General features: G+C 41.1%; 2 protein-coding genes across 2 annotated transcripts in view; one reads left to right on the forward strand and one right to left on the reverse strand.

Annotated features, from left to right (window-relative positions):
• Positions 1–2,863, forward strand: part of LOC111964631 (triple functional domain protein-like) — a 71,673-nt gene extending 68,810 nt beyond the window's left edge. Inside the window, 1 exon segment of the mRNA XM_070443803.1 lies at positions 129–2,863. Coding sequence (XP_070299904.1) covers positions 129–686 — 558 coding nt within the window. The 3' untranslated portion in view covers positions 687–2,863.
• Positions 2,864–16,184: 13,321 nt separating this feature from the next.
• On the reverse strand, positions 16,185–18,626 carry LOC111964968 (C-C chemokine receptor type 5). Its single transcript, XM_023988869.2, has 4 exons — positions 18,528–18,626; positions 18,237–18,276; positions 17,963–18,034; positions 16,185–17,690 (listed from the first exon to the last, which is right to left on the reverse strand). The coding sequence occupies exons 2-4, from the start codon at positions 18,272–18,274 to the stop codon at positions 16,646–16,648; spliced, it is 1,155 nt and encodes a 384-aa protein (XP_023844637.1). The 5' UTR covers positions 18,275–18,276; positions 18,528–18,626; the 3' UTR covers positions 16,185–16,645.
• Positions 18,627–18,793: the final 167 nt, after the last annotated feature.

An 18,793-nucleotide genomic window follows, 5' to 3' on the forward strand; every position in this document is an offset into this window, starting at 1 on the left:
ACTGTATGAAACAGTATGATGTCTAACTGATTGTTCTTAAGCAAAGATAGTACTCCCATTATGGGTAAATTCTTAATCATATCTTTCTTTGCGTGTATGTGGATGGGTATCGGTGTGTTTCCCTTTAGCCTGAGAACGTGTTAGTGGAGCAGAACTCTGCCCAGCCTGTGGTCAAGCTGACAGACTTCGGAGACGCCGTCCAGCTGAACAGCGGCCACTACATCCACCCTCTACTGGGCAGTCCAGAGTTCTCAGCCCCAGAGCTGGTGCTGGGCCAGCCCGTATCCTTAACCTCTGACCTCTGGAGCCTGGGGGTTGTGACATACGTGGTACTGAGTGGGGCATCTCCCTTCCTGGATGAGAGCGCTGAGGAGACATGCCTGAACATCTGTCGTCTGGACTTCAGCTTCCCCCATGACTACTTCCAGGGTGTGAGCCAGGCGGCCAGGGACTTTGTGGGTCTCCTCCTACAGGGCGAGCCGGACCGGAGACCTTCGGCCGCCGCATGCCTTCAGGAGCCCTGGCTGCAGCCGTGGGACTCCCACCAGCAACAAAATCAGCACCCAGGGTGCATCGACACCTCCAGACTCATCTCCTTCATCGAGCGGCGGAAACACCAGAACGACGTTAGGCCCGTGGGCAGCATCAAGACCTTCCTTCACAGCAGACTCCTCAACCAGATATGAGCAGGTTAGAGAACTACAGTACCCAGAAACAACCGAGTCACAATGATGATCTCATCCTTTCTCAGCCGACTACGCCACTTCCTTAGAACTATGTTACCCAGCATCCTGCTGCTGCTGACTGCTTTGAATATTTTTGACTGAGATTTTTCCCCCCAAGAGATTTAAATACTTCCCTTCCATCCCCACCTTTGTATGGATGATGGCTATATGCCTGCACAAAAGTATGAACTATTTGAAAGTATTTCAAACTTCACTAACAGGGAGAACAAAGCTTTCTCGAGAGCCAGTGAGAGTAAGCCTTGTGTTTGGATAGTATTACAAACCGATACTGTAATATCGGGTTACTTTTGGTTGAATATAATAAAATTGTTTTTGTAATGAGAGATTACTTTTTGTAAAGAAAATGTATAGTTAAGAAACAAAGAAATGTCTTTATTCATATACCTTTTCAAAAACAAAGGTTATTAATAAAAAGAATGAAAACAAAAATGAATGTGACATATGAACAAAGCACCACCGACCCACCACAGGGTCGTTGCTTCAGAACACTACTTCTAGATGTGACATATGAACAAAGCACCACCGACCCACCACAGGGTCGTTGCTTCAGAACACTACTTCTAGAACCAGTTGGAGACCAAACTCATTGTAGTTGTAGTTGATTAACTTACAATAAATCAGCAAATGGTTTGTTCTGGCCTTGCTATTGTATGGACCTGTAACAGTTAGTACAATTATGCTATTTTAGTCAGACCTCAGCAGAGAAATAAACAAGCAAACAAACAACAAAAAGCTATAACACTATTGGAAAAGCTCTTTAGATTTCTGATACATCCGCCTTACTTTGTAAATAATGTGTTCCTGCCTTCATTCTCATTTTGAAGAATTTGTCTCAAACGCTGTTTCATTAGCTGAGTAGTAAGTCCTGCCAATGGAAGAGAGGTTTGAGGGAGACTAGCTCCTCCTCATGCCAATCAAATGACATAAACCCTCACTACCAGAAATACTTCTATAAATGCACTCGTATTTTGCGTTAATTTCTCATGTGCAATGTTGCAGCTTTAACATGTATGCAACTATTTATGAAGACTTGTGTTGTACCCGTAATCTAAAAAGGCATGTACGTACCTGGTACTGCAGTAGATGTGTGTATTGTGTTACTCTTTTCCGTATTAAGTTCAGTATTAATATCTTGGAAACCTAAAATGCAGGTTTCGCAAATAATGTAAAATAAGAAAAAAGATTTGTATCTATATTGGCACTTATGCTTTCAGTTTGTCATTGTTTTTGTTTTATTTTCTGTAACTATACCAAAGTTAACTGTACTTTACCCTCTTTAAATGTCTTATATAATGTACCATGTTAAGTTATGAAAACCATGCTGAACCTAGAGATAGATGTTTACATTGGTTCACAGTGGCTTTATTTATTAGCGTTGTAAGAACGTTGTTTAGTGGTTGGTTGTTACTGCATACCTAATTAACATTTCAAACACTTCTCTTCTCAAGCTGTGCACAAAGTGGTGATTGCTGTGTAAGTTTGTTAGACTTTTTAAGTTATGTATTTCACTAGACATTGTGTTGCAATGATCAACATCTTGGTTTAACTGAAACTTGGGGTAGCATTCTTTGCCGAGCCTTTGGTTTGAAGAAGAAAAAAAACTGCCCACAACATTGTACCAACGTTACAATAATTGTGCATGGGCGTTGCGGCGCTATTACCCTAACCTATATCTGAGAGTGACCATGACCTAGCTGTTTTCAGTAAATTAATCATTGTATGAGTTCAAACTGATTTTAATGTGCCAGTCAATTGATCTGGAGAGGTGGACGAAACAGCTGTATTTCCTTTTAAGCTTGAAAAGGTTATCAAAGTTTCATATCTATGTCAAGGCAGTAGTCACAGTGATACAATGAATGTGTTTGTTAACCTGTACAGTCCCATTTTGTGTCCTTTTATTTATTCATGTGTAAAGCTGTACAGACATGGACGACGAACATGGGAACCTGGATGTAACCTCATCATATTTGATACATACTARGTTTTTTTGAATGTTAAATTACTTATTTTTACTTTTGCATGTATATTTCTTTGTACAGAAATTAAGTTTACACATTACTTGCTGTAAATATTTGATTTAGTCCTCAGTTATTTTGCCATTAAACGTATGGAACATACCTTTGGAAGTTTTTTTAATATTTATGTATGTACAGTGCCTTCAGAAAGTATTCATACCCCATTACTTATTCTACATGTTGTGTTACAGCCTGAATTCAAAATGGATTAAATATGTTTTTTCTCTCACTCATCTACACACAATGCCCCATAATTAGAAAGTTAAAACATGTTTTTAGAAATGTTTTCAAATGTATTGAAAATGAAATACAGAAATATCTAATTTACATAAGTAGTCACACCCCTGAGTCTATACATGTTAGAATCACATTTGGCAGAGATTACAGTTGTGACTCTTTCTGGGTACGTCTCTAAGAGCTTTGCACACCTGGATTGTACAGTATTTTCCTATGACCAGAATACCCATAACGTGATGCAGCCACCACCATGCTTGAAAATATGAAGAGTGGTACTCAGTGATGTGTTGTGTTGGATTTGCCCCTAACATAACGCTTCAGGACATTAAGCTAATATCTTTGCCACATTTTTTTACATTTTACTTAAGTTCCTTATTGCAAACAGAATGCATGTTTTGGAGTCATTTTTATTCTATACAGGTTTCCATCTTTTCATTTAGGTTAGTATTGTGGAGTAACCATCCTCAGTTTCTCCTATCACAGCCATTAAACTCTAACTGTTTTAAAGTCACCATTGGCCTCATGGTGAAATCCCTCAGTGGTTTCCTTCCTCTCTGGCAAATGAGTTAGGAAGGACACCTGTATCTTTGTAGTGACTGGGTGTATTGATACACCATCCAAAGTGTCATTAATAACTTCACCATGCTCAAAGGGATATTCAATGTCTGCTTTTGAAAAATGTTACCCATCTACCAATAGGTGCCCTTCTTTGCGAGGCATTGTTTAACCTCCCTGGTCTTTGTGGTTGAATCTGTATTTGAAATTCACTGCTTAACTGAGGGACCTTACAGATATAGTAATTGTATGTGTGGGGTACAGAGATGAGATAGTCATTCAAAATCATGTTAAACACTATCATTGCACACAGAATGAGTCCATGCAACTTATTATGTGACTTGTTAAGCACATTTTTACTCCTGAACATATTTAGGCTTGCCATAACAAAGGGGTTGAAAACTTTATGACTCAAGACATTTCAGCTTTTCATTTTTTATTAATTTACGAACATTTCTAAAACAGAATTCCACTTCGACATTATAGGGTATTGGTATTTAATAGGGTATAGGGTATTTAATCTATATTAAATTCAGGCTGAAAAAGTCAAGTGGTGTGAAGGCACTGCAAATGGTGCAGACTTACCTAATTATAACCTTATAAACATTTATATCTGAGATCAACATGGTTGACAACGTTGTTGGTGACAGTTGTTGACAATTATTGAAGGAAATGGAATAAGAGGTGTGAATGGTGTCCACAATAACTGGATGTTTCTCATCAGAATCAGATCTCTATCGATGATAAACAAGATATGAGAAACCAGAGTGAGCGTCTGTGATCTTATCTCCAAGGTGCAGGCGTTGTGCAGTCAATTTGCACCAAAGATTATTCATTGGAAATGTGTTTGAAAAACTACTGAACTGTTCTTTCCCCCACATCTATTTCAACAGGCGCTACAAACCAAGGTCATTCATGATTTTTAGAATGATTACCAATTCATGTAGGTGTGATGTACATTTTCCTTTCAGACCACTTGGACTTAACTATGATGTTTGATGCCGGAAAAGATCATAGATGTTCACCCCATCCTTGGATTTGGTTAAGTTCAAGTCATTTTTTTATTAACTTAAAAAACTCAGCAAATGTCAATGAACTATTAATGTCCAAAATCATCTTCTTAACCTTATTGATTGCTCAAATTATGAATTGATCTTGAATTATATGTTTTGTTCAGTTAATCATGTTGTTCATGCAGAAAAAAGGAAATTTAACTCAATATTCTTGTAGCAATGTATCAAGTGTGGATGTTTTTGAAGTTACACATTTGACGGTTGTTTAGGGACAGTTCCTGTGTTTGTATTTAACCGATGTGTGGCACATGTTCTTCCCTTCTGCCTTATCAGGTGTGAAATCAACAGAGCTGTTCTTAGAGCGAAAGTAGCAGCTGCTTTGCATGCACCCACAGCTACTGAGGCATCTCAGCAAGCTCAGGTGATCTTCAGAGATTTTATCTCAGTAGGGAGACCGAATCCTGTTTTCAATGTTTACACACACACACTCAAACGCACACACTGGCTTCGCCACTAGAGGSCATACTGAGCTGGTGTTTAATAAGTGCATCGTGACAATTCTGAACCTTGTGTCAGTCAATTACAGCAAGACGCTCTGGATGGTAACAACATATGGACATCTTTATAACTGTATCTTGTTGTATATTTGCTGACCATGACTGAAAAAAATATACACATATATAAAACTCAGCAAAAAAAGAAAAGTCCCTTTTCAGGACCCTGTCTTTCAAAGATAATTTGTAAAAATACAAATAACTTCACAGGTCTTCATTGTAAAGGGTTTAAACACTGTTTCCCATGCTTGTTCAATGAACCATAAACAATTAATGAACATGCACCTGTGGAATGGTCGTTAAGACACTAACAGCTTACAGACGGTAGGCAATTAAGGTCACAGTTATGCAAACTTAGGACACAAAAGAGGCCTTTTTACTGACTCTGAAAAACACCAAAAGAAAAATGCCTGGAGTCCCTGCTCATCTGCGTGAACGTGCCTTAGGCATGCTGCAAGGAAGCATGAGGACTGCAGATGTGGCCAGGGCAATAAATTGCAATGTCCGTACTGTGAGACGCCTAAGACAGCGCTAAAGGGAGACAGGACGGACAGCTGATCGTCCTCTCAGTGGCAGACCACGTGTAACAACACCTGCACAGGATCGGTACATCCGAACATCACACCTGCGGGACAGGTACAGGATGGTAACAACAACTGCACGAGTTACACCAGGAACGCACAATCCCTCCATCAGTGCTCAGACTGTCCACAATAGGCTGAGAGAGGCTGGACTGAGGGCCTGTAAGCCTGTTGTAAGGCAGGTCCTCACCAGACATCACGGCAACAACGTCGCCTATGGGCACAAACCCACCGTCGCTGGACCAGACAGGACTGGCAAAAAGTGCTCTTCCCTGAGTCGCGGTTTTGTCTCACCAGGTGTGATGGTCGGATTCGCATTTATCATCGAAGGAATGAGCGTTACACCGAGGCATGTACTCTTGAGCGGGATCGATTTGGAGGTGGAGGGTCCGTCATGGTCTGGGGTGGTGTGTCACAGCATCATCGGACTGAGCTTGTTGTCATTGCAGGCAATCTCAACGCTGTGCGTTACAGGGAAGACATCCTCTTCCCTCATGTGGTACCCTTCCTGCAGGCTCATCCTGACATGACCCTCCAGCATGACAATGCCACCAGCCATACTGCTCGTTCTGTGCGTGATTTCCTGCAAGACAGGAATGTCAGTGTTCTGCCATGGCCAGCGAAGATCCCGGATCTCAATCCCATTGAGTACTTCTGGGACCTGTTGGATCGGCGGGTGAGGGCTAGGACCAATCCCCAGAAATGTCCTGGAACTTGCAGGTGCCTTGGCAGAAGAGTGGGGTAACATCTCACAGCAAGAACGGTCAACTCTGGTGCAGTCCATGAGGAGGAGATGCACTGCAGTACTTAATGCAGCTGGTGGCCACACCAGATACTGACTGTTACTTTTGATTTTGACCCCCTCTTTGTTCAGGGACACATTATTCAATTTCTGTTAGTCACATGTCTGTGGAACTTGTTCAGTTTATGTCTCAGTTGTTGAATCTTGTTATGTTCATACAAATATTTACACATGTTAAGTTTGCTGACAATAAACACTGTTGACAGTGAGAGGACGTTTCTTTTTTTGCTGAGTATATATACACAACCGTTCAAAGGTTTGGGGTCACTTAGGAAAGAAAAGCAAATTTTTATCCATTAAACATAACATCAAATAACATCAAATTGATCAGAAATACAGTGTAGACATTGTTAATGTTGTAATTGACTATTGTAGCTGGAAACGGCTGATTTTTTTATGGAATATCTACATAGGCGTACAGAGGCCCATTATCAGCAACCATCACTCCTGTGTTCCAATGGCATGTTGTGTTAGCTAATCCAAGTTAATCATTTTAAAAGGCTAATTGCTCATTAGAAAACCCTCTTGCAATTTTGTTAGCACAGCTGAAAACTGTTGTTCTGTTTAAAGAAGCAATAAAACTGTCCTTTAGACCAGTTGAGTATCTGGAGCATCAGCATTTGTGGGTTCGATTACAAGCTCAAAATGGCCAGAAACTAATAACTTTTTTTTTGTGTCAGTCTATTCTTGTTCTGAGAAATGAAGGCTATTCCATGCGAGAAATTTCCAAGAAACTGAAGATCTCGTACAACGCTGTGTACTACTCCCTTCACAGAACAGCGCAAACTGGCTCTAACCAGAATATAAAAAGAAGTGTCACCAGCAATGCACCCCCACACCATCACACATGCTTCACGGTGGGAACTACACATCCGGAGATCATCCGTTCACCTACTCTGCGTCTCACAAAGACACGGCGGTTGGAACCAAAAATATCAAATTTGGACTAATCAGACCAAAGGACAAATTCCCCAAAGCCAACACCTCCTTTGGCCGCCTTTCCTTCCAGTTCTCTGCTGCCAATGACTGGAACGAATTGCAAAAATCACTGAAGCTGGAGACTTATATCTCCCTCACTAACTTGAAGCGTCAGCTGTCAGAGKAGCTTACCGATCGCTGCAGCTGTACACAGCCCATCTGTAAATAGCCCATCCAACCAACTACCTACCTCGTCCCCATATTTGTTTTAGTTTTTCTGCTCTTTTGCACACCAGTATTTCTACTTGCACATCATCATCTGCACATATATCACTCCAGTGTAAATTGCTAAATTGTAATTACTTCGCCACTATTGGCCTATTTACTGCCTTACCTCCTTACTTCATTTGCACACACTGTATACAGATTTTTCTATCGTGTTATTGACTGTACGTTTGTTTATCCCATGTGTAACTCTGTGTTGTTGTTTGTGTCGCACTGCGTTGCTTTATCTTGGCCAGGTCGCAGTTGTAAATGAGAACTTGTTCTCAACTGGCCTACCTGGTTAAATAAGGTGAAATAAAAAATTTAAACAATTCTTAGACTCCAACCATCTGCCTCTGGGTCTCGCCTTGTGCCCTTATATTTTAGGTGTTTGAGAACCATGTGCTTTTTTCCCCCCATCATGGAGCCTGTCATGTGATAAGTTGGATTTTGTTGGTCTCAACATGTATAGAATCAAAGTTAACCTTATCTGTTCCGTCTCACTAAAGAACCATGTAAAACTTTTTAGCAGACATGACATAGGGCGATGGGCATTCCATGAATAGGAGGATCATAGTATAAATACATAGTTATTGTATACATTACATAGAGTATATAGAGCATGTGGGCTGAGTAGGCAAAAATATATAAAAAAGTAACATCAAGCAAAGTATATCTTTGTAGTTGAGGCACTATGCCTTTTTAGTGTTTTATAGCGCCGTCTCCTCTCCTAATGTACTAAGAAAAAAGAATGTAGATACATACATTGTACAGTGGGCTCCAAAATTACTGGCACCCCTGACTGGCAATGTACAAACAATACTTAAAAAAATATAAACAATATAATTATAGAGAAACTCAAAATACCAACATGAGAAATACTGTACTTTATTAATGTTTCAATGGAACCCACCAAAATCATACAATTATTTAATACAAAATACATTTCACCAAAATCAAGGTTTCATAATTATTGGCACTCCTCATTTAGTACTTAGTGCCACCACCTCTGACAGGGATAACAGCATGGTCTTTTCCTGTAATGTTTGACAAGGTTAAGGAACACATTTGGAGGGATTTTGGACCATTCCTCTATGCAGATCCTTTCAAGATCTTTCACATTCTTGGGTTTGCGTTTATCAACTGCCCTCTTCAACTCAGTCCACAGGTTTTCGATTGGATTGAGGACCGGTGACTGATGGCCATGGCAGAACATTGATTTTGTTGTCACAGAACCATTTCTGTGTGGATCTTGAGGTCTGTTTTGGGTCATTGTCTTGTTGGAAAGTCCATCTACGGCCAAGTCCCAGCCTTCTGGCAGAGGCAACTGCCAGATTGTCAGCAAGAATTGCCTGGTACTTGGTGGAATTCATTATGCCATCAATCTTAACCAGTGCCTCTGGACCTCTGGAATTAAAACAGCCCCAAAACATCACTGACCCACCACCATATTTCACCGTGGGTATGAGGTGCCTCTCCTTGTATGCATCTCTGTTTCGACGCCAAACATGCRGATGCTGTATCTGACCAAAACGTTTAATTTTGGTCTCATCTGACCAGAGCACCTTCTTCCAATCATAATTTAAATGACGTTTGGCAAACTCCAAGCGCTTGCGTCTGTGTCTTGGGGTCATTAAGGGCTTTCTTCTGGCAACCCTTCCAAAGAGCCTGTGGTTGTGGAGGTGGCGTCTGATGGTGCTTTTTTAAACCTGGTGACCCCAAGACACCACCAAGGCCTGCAATTCTTTCACAGTGATTCTTGGGAATTTTGTTGCTTCTCTCACAATCCTCCTCCCTATCCTGGGGGGCAAAATGCATTTGCTTCCTCTACCCGAAAGGATTTAAACTGTTCCATATCTTTTGAATTTTTTAATAATTGCCCTGACAGTGCTCAGTCATATATTCAATCGGTTGTGGATCGTCTACGACCATCTGCCCCTTTTGAACTGCTAGTTCTTTTGTTTTCTTCATGGTGTTGGATGACAAAGGGATATTGCATGCGTGTTACCTCATTTTTATACCCTAGTGAAAAAGGAAGTGATGTAATGGCTCTATATAGTTCCTTAACACTTAGATAAACTTAAATAAGTGGTATTTAATTCCTGGTTTCATTTTGGTAGATGTTATTTACAATAATATTTAAMGGTGCCATTAATTGTGAAACCTTGATTTGGAGGATATTGATTTTTAATTAAATCAATAAATGATTTTGGTGGGTTCCATTGAAACATTAATAAAGTATTTTTCACATGTTGGTATTTTGAGTTTATCTCTATAATTATATTGTTTATATTTTTTTAAGTATTGTTTGTGCATTGCCAGTCAGGGGTGCCAGTAATTTTGGAGCCCACTGTACATACTTTTAAAGAAAGACTGCCACTTAAGTACTGTGGTTGGTTGTATTACCTTATAAATTAAGTATAGTGGCTGGTGGGGGTCTACTTAGGGTGAGTGGGTCTTCTGAAATGGGATGAGTGGAGGCCCCATGCACACCTCAAGTGTCTGATGCCCTCCCAGTCACCCCATCCCTCTCCACCACCTCCTTCTTGTTCTCCCCTCTTTACTCAACCTAAGCCAAGATTATCCCCACCTCCCATCTTTACTCCCCCTTACCCCCCCAAGCCAAGCGTATCACCACCTCCCGTACTTGCCCTCCCTTACCCACCAAGGTCTAGTATATCCAAACCTCTGTCTTTCCTCCCTCCCTTCTTCCAAACACATGTACACCCCTCTATACATCTACTTACTCATCAATTCTCCTTCATTCACACACAACATATACCCTATGCCGCCGCACACCCATTCTCTCCTGCCCTCCTACAAGCATTCATATTCACCATCCCTCACACTCCCATTCATATGCACAGACACATACCCACACATACACCCATTCACACCCTCTTGCCCTCTTGCACACACACACGCACACGCACACATACATCCATATAGCAATTATGACAATTATTGACTTACATGCCATATTTCCTCTTTTATATTACTTAGGGACAAAAGAGTCTAGATTGTATTGATGGGAGGGATTTACGATAAGTTAGTCTTGGACACCGCTGTATGTAGCCTAGTGTGCTTATCCGTTTTATCCGCTTCTGTTTCTTCTCAGTGCAATGAGCTCTCTTTCAACTGGAAATGTTTCCTATAATGTTCAGGGCTTCATCAGCACTTGGCCCTTCCATACCTGCAGTACTGCTGGGAATTTAGTTGAGAGTTAATTCCTTTTTACTCCAGTGACTGTCTGATTGCTGGCAGATTTTCCTCAGCCAAGTAGACAGGTTCCGGACGAATCAAATGGACTGGCCCTGGACCTTAATCTCCTTTCCCCCCTGTGCCCTCAGAATGTTGACTTTGATTTAAGATGACTATGCGAGGGTGTTTAGCGRTCTTCTGCTTCGTGCTGATCCGATGGCATTCCTGAAGATCCTGCGGTGATCCATCCACGCCAAGCACCTCCGATATCAGCTTGATCACATAGCTGGAAAGGTCCCCTTTTCCCTCATCCTCCGGTAGGGACAATATTCTCATATGATTTTGTCTCGATCAGTTTTTTAGCTGATCCAGTTCATCTTCTAAAGTTTGCACCTTTGTTTCCAGAAGGCCAAGTTTGTTGTCTTGTTKATCCATGCGCCCTCCATGTATGCATGTCTGACATGAGACTCTACTTTCCTTTCGAGCAAATGTACTTTTTCAACAACATATTGTAGCAGTTTGTTTGTTTTGGTGAGCATTGAAAGCATTTTTCCCCCCTGGATATCATTCAGCTGTTTATTGCTCTCATTTACATCTCCAAGTTGTTCTTTGTCTTCTCCACTAAGGGAAGCCACGGCGTGTTGGGTTAGAGTCTCAGAGTTGCTTTACTCACAGATTGGTTTGCTGTTGTGTATAACTGACCGCTCACTCTCTCCCGGTTACTTGTGGATATAATGATCTATCGGTTTTAAAGGCTTAATTTAAAAGATGTTGTCCGGATTTGACATATTATCATGGTTTTGACGGTAGAAAACTGAGCTATTATCTTCCAATGCGTCCCATCGGTATGTGCATGTGCCAAAAGTCACACAAATGTAAAATACAATGATATACAAACGATGCAACCAAAYAATAATACAAACAATAAAACAAAATCATTATGTGTGTGTCCCTCACATTAATTGTTTTTATCAGTTTATTAAAGGTTTGTCCGAGCAATTGGAGATGGAAGGGAGTTCCATGGCTCTCGATAAACTGCGCATTGCTGTGAATTCTTTTAGGACTTGAGGACTGTAAAGAGTCTTGTGGGCATGTCTTGTGGGGTATGTAGGGGTATCTGAGTTCAATGTTATTTGATTATGCAGACTGTCACGCCCTGACCTTAGAAACACGTTTTATTTCTCTATTTGGTTAGGTCAGGGTGTGATTTGGGGTGGGCATTCTATGTTGTCTATTTCTTTGTTTTTGGCCGAGTATGGTTCCCAATCAGAGGCAGCTGTCTATTGTTGTCTCTGATTGGGGATCATACTTAGGCAGCCCTTTTCCCACTTTCTGTGTGGGATCTTGTCTTTGTTTGTTGCATGGGTTGCACTCCTAAGTGTTTTGTTCGTTGAGTTGTTTACTGTTTTTTTTGGTGGAACATTTTAATAAAGAAAATGTACTCCTACCACGCTGCACCTTGGTCTCATTCGAACGACGGATGTAACAGAAGATCCCACCACCAACGGACCAAGCAGCGTGGTCAGGAGGACTGGACCTGTGAGGAAATCCTGGAGGGAGCAGGACCCTGGACAAGGGCCGGGGAGTATCGCCGTCCGAAGGAGGTGATTGAGGCAGCGAAAGCGGAACGGCGATGATACGAGGAGTTATACCAACAAGGCAAGCACGAGAGGCAGCCCCCAAAAAATGTTTAGGGGAAGACTTAGCTAATAGGGTTAAGGTTAGGGTTAGGGGAAGGCTTAGCTAAAAGGGTTAGTGGAAGGCTTAGCTAACATGCTAAGCAGTTGCAAAGTAGGTAAAAGGAGTAAGTAGTTGAAAAGCTGCTAATTAGCTAAAATGCTAAAGTTGTCCTCGATGAGATTCGAACTCCCACCCATCCACCCCGACCAACCACCCTACTTTCTTTTTTGCCTTAAGTAACTGTCTGGTTTATGTAACCATACCAAACGTTACATATCATACTAATTTGGGTGTCCCTGATTTACATTTACTATGTTACGTCTAGTCTATGAGACCAGGCTGGCTGATCAAATGTAATAGTAGTACTAGTAGCAGTAGCTACATAATGTGGGGCTGACTCAAAAATGATCAAATATGATATGGACGGTGTTCTTGTATAAGAGTATGAATTTATGAAAAGATTCCACCTCTTTCCTATAGGCCAAAGTTTCAAAGTTTATTTACCACATGCACAGGATACAACAGGTGTAAAACAGTACAGTGGTGTATGAACGACCTAGCCTGATGTTCTTTGGAAAGCTATCTCAGGAATTGATAAATATACCCAAGTGAGCGGACATCTAAGGCAATTGATTCATGAATGGTTCACACCTGATAACCCCAATTGCTCTTTGTGCCCACTCCCATATCCTGTCATTTTGTATTTATTTGTGATTGTAACACATATACAGGTAGACCAGAGAAGCCACATCACCGATTGGCAATTGACTGGCAACCTTAGAAGCACCTGCTGCTCACTGGTTGTGTAACCGGTGTGAAATGGCTAGCTAGTTAGCGGTGTGCGCTAGTAGCGTTTCAATTGGTGCCGTGACCCAGATCACTGGTTGCTGCGGAAAAGGAGGAGATCAAAGGGGGGTGAGTGTAACCGGTGTGAAATGGCTAGCTAATAGCATTTCAATCTGTGACTTCACTCACTCTGAGACCTTGAAGTAGTTGTTTTCCTTGCTCTGCAAGGGCCGTGGCGTTTGTGGAGCGATAGGCAACGATGCGTCGATGTTGTTGATGTGTGCAGAGGGTCCCTGGTTCAAGCCCAGGTAGGGGCGAGGAGAGGGACAGAAGCAAAACTGTTACAGGTGCTCATATACAAAAGTTGTTCCTGATTAAATAAATGTTTTACCTACTCACTGGAGAAGTCTGTTTAGCCAAAACATCTTTGTACGCTATCCTGATTCAGTAAAATGTATTTTATTTTAAATTTTTATGAAGTCATCTTTGTGACATCCTTTTGAGTGTGGACCCATCACAATTGCTTCCTTATCTGATGCTTTGTAGTGAAATGTAACTTTAAAAAAATATTAGCATGTGTGCAAGTTTTGTCCTTTGTTGGTTAGAGTTCTTTGTTGGTTATCTGTAATTACATTAGCAGTATCAGAGCATGACCTTCCCACAGATTTAAAAGCTCTGCCTGCAATAAGCTCTTTTTGAAACAAGTTCAGTAATACTGCTTCTTGCTAAATTGTGCAAAAATGTTTACATGGCACAATCCTCTGTCTTTGTGTTTCTTTATTTTCATTATCTTACCCAAAAAATACATTGTTGTGGATTATATTGTCATATGTGTGAAGTTGTGGTTTTATATCGCCATGTAGGCCTGTCAACAGGAAGCGGTAAACAGCTATCTATCTGTGTGTGTTTAGATCACTGGGCTGTTTTAGACTGTAGCCACAGTCCCTATAGTAGGTGAGCCTATTCTAATAGAACTAAGTATACCAAAGGACAGTTAATAATTTCTTCCTTTCAGGTCCAGTTCCAGGCATAAGCTACATCAGCGGTCGCTTAGGGCCCCCGGAAAGCGTTACGTCTGGACAAAACCTGACACCATCCCTACGGTAAAGCATGGTCGTGTCAGCATCATGCTGTGGGGATGTTTTTCAGCAGCAGGGACTGGGAGACTAGTCAGGATCGAGGGAAAGATGAATGGAGCAAAGTACAGAGAGATCCTTGATGAAAACCTGCTCCAGACCGCTCCGGTCTTATCGTTCCCTTCCTGCCACAGCTTGGGGTGAAGGTTCACCTTCCAACAGGACAATGACTCTAAGCACACAACCAAGACAACGCAGGAGTGGCTTCGGGACAAGTCTCAATGTCCTTGAGTGGCCCAGCCAGAGCCCGGACATGAACCTGATCGAACATCTCTGGAGAGACTTGAAAATAGCTGTGCAGCAACACTCCCCATCCAAACTGACATACTGTAGCTTGAGAGGATCTGCAGAGAAGAATGGGAGAAACTCCCCAAATACAGGTGTCCCAAGCTTGAACCGTCTTACCCAAGAAGACTCGAGGCTGTAATCACTGCCAAAGGTCCTTAAACAAAGCACTGAGTAAAGAGTCTGAATATTTATTAACGTTTTTTTATTTTGAATACATTTGCAAAAAAATACAAATAAACTTTTGCTTTGTCATTATGGGGTATTATGTGTAGATTGATGACGAAAAAAATCAATTTAATCCACTTTTAAATAAGGCTGTAAAGTAACAAAATGTGGAAAAAGTCAAGGGGCCTGAATACTTTCCGAATGCACTGTATATATACAGTATATATATTTATATATAAAAAAAAAAGGTTTAGGAACTCTGGTCTCAACTTAATATTGAGAGTAACAATAGTAGAATACAGCAGGTCCAATTTCAAAATTTGGTTGTGCATCAGCAGTTTTTCTCTTGTTATGTCAGTCACTGAAAATCACTCAATTAGCCATGTCAGCTACCAATTTTTGGATAGTTAGTCTAGCCAGCTATCTAAACTTGTAGTAATTTTGGCCGAATACCGACCGGGCATGCAGAGCACTTGCCCAGGGGCTCTGACCTCCAGGGGGCCCCCATAGGTTTTCTTAGTCATTCTCACTCAGATATGATATTAGCATGGCATAAATCATTACAAAATGTGACATTTGCTTTAAAATGCACTTTTTTCTCTCTCACCATGGCAAAGTGAGTAGAATTTCAAGAAATGTGTTATAAAATTGCAACGTTTTCTCTCCGCCCAATGGCAAAATAGCAGAAAACTTACAACATTTTCTTCACACACCATGGCAGAATGTGTAGAATTGCATGAAATTAACTTTAAAACAAAAACAATTGTCTCCACATTTTGGGGGCCACTAAAATATTTTCTTGCGAGGTTTGGGGCCCTCCAACTAAATCTCGCTTAGGGCCCCCAAAATGCTAGAGCCAGCCCTGTATTGTTTTACTGTAGGTATTTACTCACTTCAAGAAAAAAATGGTTGGTTTAAGGTTGGTGTGTGCTTCTGGGCAAAGCGCAGTTTTAAGTATTAAATATCATAGCAGGTAAATCAGACGAATGTGTTAAAGTCTAAATGTCATCTGCATCCCCATTATAATGATATATAAACATGTTATATAAGACATGTTACAATACTGCAGTGAATCACATTAGGATTAGATTTTGTGTACACATTGTAAGGCACAAGCGGTGTCTCACTCTTTGTGGTGAGATTGCTAACAGGTGTAAGAGATATCGGTCTGTGGCGGCACCATCATTCACACATTCTCTAGCACTGACACATGGGYACATCTAGGTCATTGAGTATATCCTGATTACATTATCTTGACAGTACTTTAATTTGAATAATTTGCTACATGCAACAGGGGATGAAGTTACTGTAATACATTTATTTACATAGAATCAAAAAGTATCACTMTATTTACATAGGAAACGTGTGCTAGCAGATTTACAATACATTTTAAAAGAAAATGATGACTTTGCAAAATGTGCCAAAGATATTCAAATAGATATACTGTACTAGAGAAAATACTGTACAAAGGGAAATTAAATGGTTTGTGGAATTTATATTGATTGGGTTGATTTCTGTAAAAATCAACCCCCTGGTGTGAAACTCTGAGATGAGTGACAATTTCCTGACTTTGCCATGCACCTGAATCAGAGCCTATTATTTTCGGATGATTGCATTTGAAACTGGATTTGGTATTTACATATGTATTGGAATGAACAGTACATGTGATGTTAGATGTATTTGTCTTTGCAGTTAAGTTTCTGTTCACACGTCAATAGACCTCTCGTCCACGCTAGTGGTCTGTGAGTAGACAGATCCTGTCCTCGAGGCTCTGAAGTCCCAGGGCAGGTAGTTCTTCATGAACTGACACATCCTGCAGGGAGCCTTGTTAATCAGTCTTATGAGAGGCCTTCTAAACTTCTGCCCCACAAACACATAGAGGATGGGATTCAGGCAGCTATGGGAGTAGGCCATGGCCTCTGTGATCTGTAGAGTGAGTCTGATGGCTTTGCTACTCTCACAGCTTAAGTAGACCTCACTTAACTCCAAGGCCTTGAAAAATGACGTCATGTTGTACGGAGTCCAGCAGCAGACAAACACCACAACCACAATGAGAATGAGTCTGATGGCCTGCTTTTTGGAGGATGGACAACTGAGCAGCCTTCTCACTATCTGTGTGTAGCAAAACCCCATGATGACGAGGGGGATTAACAGACCAAGTGTGTTCATTTTGAAAAGGCCAAAAATTCCCCAAGTGTGTCCATCATAGACAGGGCGACAATTTTCTTTCTCGTTGTGTTTCTCCACTTTAAGAAACAGTGCCTCAGGAAACGAGGCCAGGAATCCAGCCAGCCAGGTCACGACAGCAGCGATGGCCCCGTACTTCCGTGTTCTGGCTCTCATGGCGTACACAGCATGGACTATGGCCAGGTACCTGTCCACACTCATCAGGGTGACGAAGAAGATGCCACTGTAGAAGCTAATGTGGTAGGCGCCGAGTACCACTTTGCACATGACGTCACCAAACACCCACTGATCTGTAGCGTGGTGGGCCAGGAAAGGCAAGGTGCAGACCAGGAGCAGGTCAGCCAAGGCCAGGTTCAGGAGACACACATCGGTCATGCTGCATAGTTTCACCCCCATCAGGATGACCCACAAGACCAGAACGTTCCCCAGAAACCCCAGGATGAAGAAGAGGGAGTACAGCACTGGCAGGAAGCTGGCTCCGTGTGGCTTGTACTTGCAAACACCATCGTCATAGACACCATAGTCGTATGTGGTTTCTTCAGATGCGTCTGCAAAATGTGTGCTGTAAAAGATCAGACGAGGAGAATGAACCAAGCAGCAATGATAAGAATGAGCACATTCTTAAAGCCACAATCTGAAAGTTGTGCTTATTATCAAAATGTGGTACACCAACAACAATATTTACAGTACAATGGAGTAAATGCAAATAGTACTTTATTTCTATGAGCAACATTTCATTTTTGAAAACATGATCAGAAATCTTGTATCACCAATTGTACTCTTTCCTCAAAATGTGTGTTTCTAAAAGTCAAGACATTTTAGACCTTAACTTACCCATATGCATAACTGGATGAATTCCAATTCTCAACACTCACAGAGCTGAAGGGAATGGTCGTGGTGTTCCCCCTGAAATTCATTACCAATGATTTGAGCTTCTCAATTACAGGCGCATGTATCAATGGCCCATTTTGTACAGCATAAAATATGACATTACATTATTTACAGCAATGATGTAATCATTATAAGTTATTATGATAAATGTATTAATTGATGACACTATTAATATTCAAATAGAGCTATTTGTCAAATAAAACATATAAAGTCCCACCTTGCCGTGGTGTGAACAGGATATCCAGTGATATTCATCCCTGAAATAAAATGTAAAAAATGACCACTGAAATGGTTTTGATTTATTCATTGCTAATTACAGGACTGCAATTAATTTTATGAAATTTGCTAATAAAATTACATTAAAAAAATTAATAAATGAAAATAACTTGAATGGCAAGTGTTGAAGTGTTGAAGATTCAAGATACTGTACAACACTATGCACAGAAGAGTAACTTTTGCAAAGCATCCTAAAGCCAACCCTCACATTCAGTAAGCATAATATACTCACTGTCAAACTGGGTTGAGTTGTCTCTCTGAGTGTGACACTAGTTCTGGGGGCCGCAGTGACTCTTAACAAGGTGGGTGATCAAGGGAACCTATATCTGCAGGGTTTTTTTCTCCAACAGATGTGTTTGGCAGGGGTGGGGGGTGGTGTGGGCGGGTAGATGTGGCCAAACTATACTGCATAGCTGAGTGCAGATTTAAGTCCAAAAGGCATGCATTTGTACCTGCACATTCCCTGTGCATCATGAATGCTTGGACCACTACAGGAAG

Source organism: Salvelinus sp. IW2-2015, linkage group LG6.1 (assembly GCF_002910315.2).
Source record: "Salvelinus sp. IW2-2015 linkage group LG6.1, ASM291031v2, whole genome shotgun sequence".
Lineage (NCBI taxonomy): Eukaryota > Metazoa > Chordata > Actinopteri > Salmoniformes > Salmonidae > Salvelinus > Salvelinus sp. IW2-2015.

What these genes read in the sequence shown, in the direction of transcription:
- LOC111964968 (XM_023988869.2), bottom strand. Translation starts at nt 18,274, where the DNA reads ATGAATATCACTGGATATCCTGTTCACACCACGGCAAG. An exon ending in CCTGTTCACACCACGGCAAG is followed by an intron (nt 18,035 to 18,236) that starts GTGGGACTTTAT and finishes AATGAATTTCAG; the next exon opens with GGGGAACACCACGACCATTC. An exon ending in TCATCCAGTTATGCATATGG is followed by an intron (nt 17,691 to 17,962) that starts GTAAGTTAAGGT and finishes GATCTTTTACAG; the next exon opens with CACACATTTTGCAGACGCAT.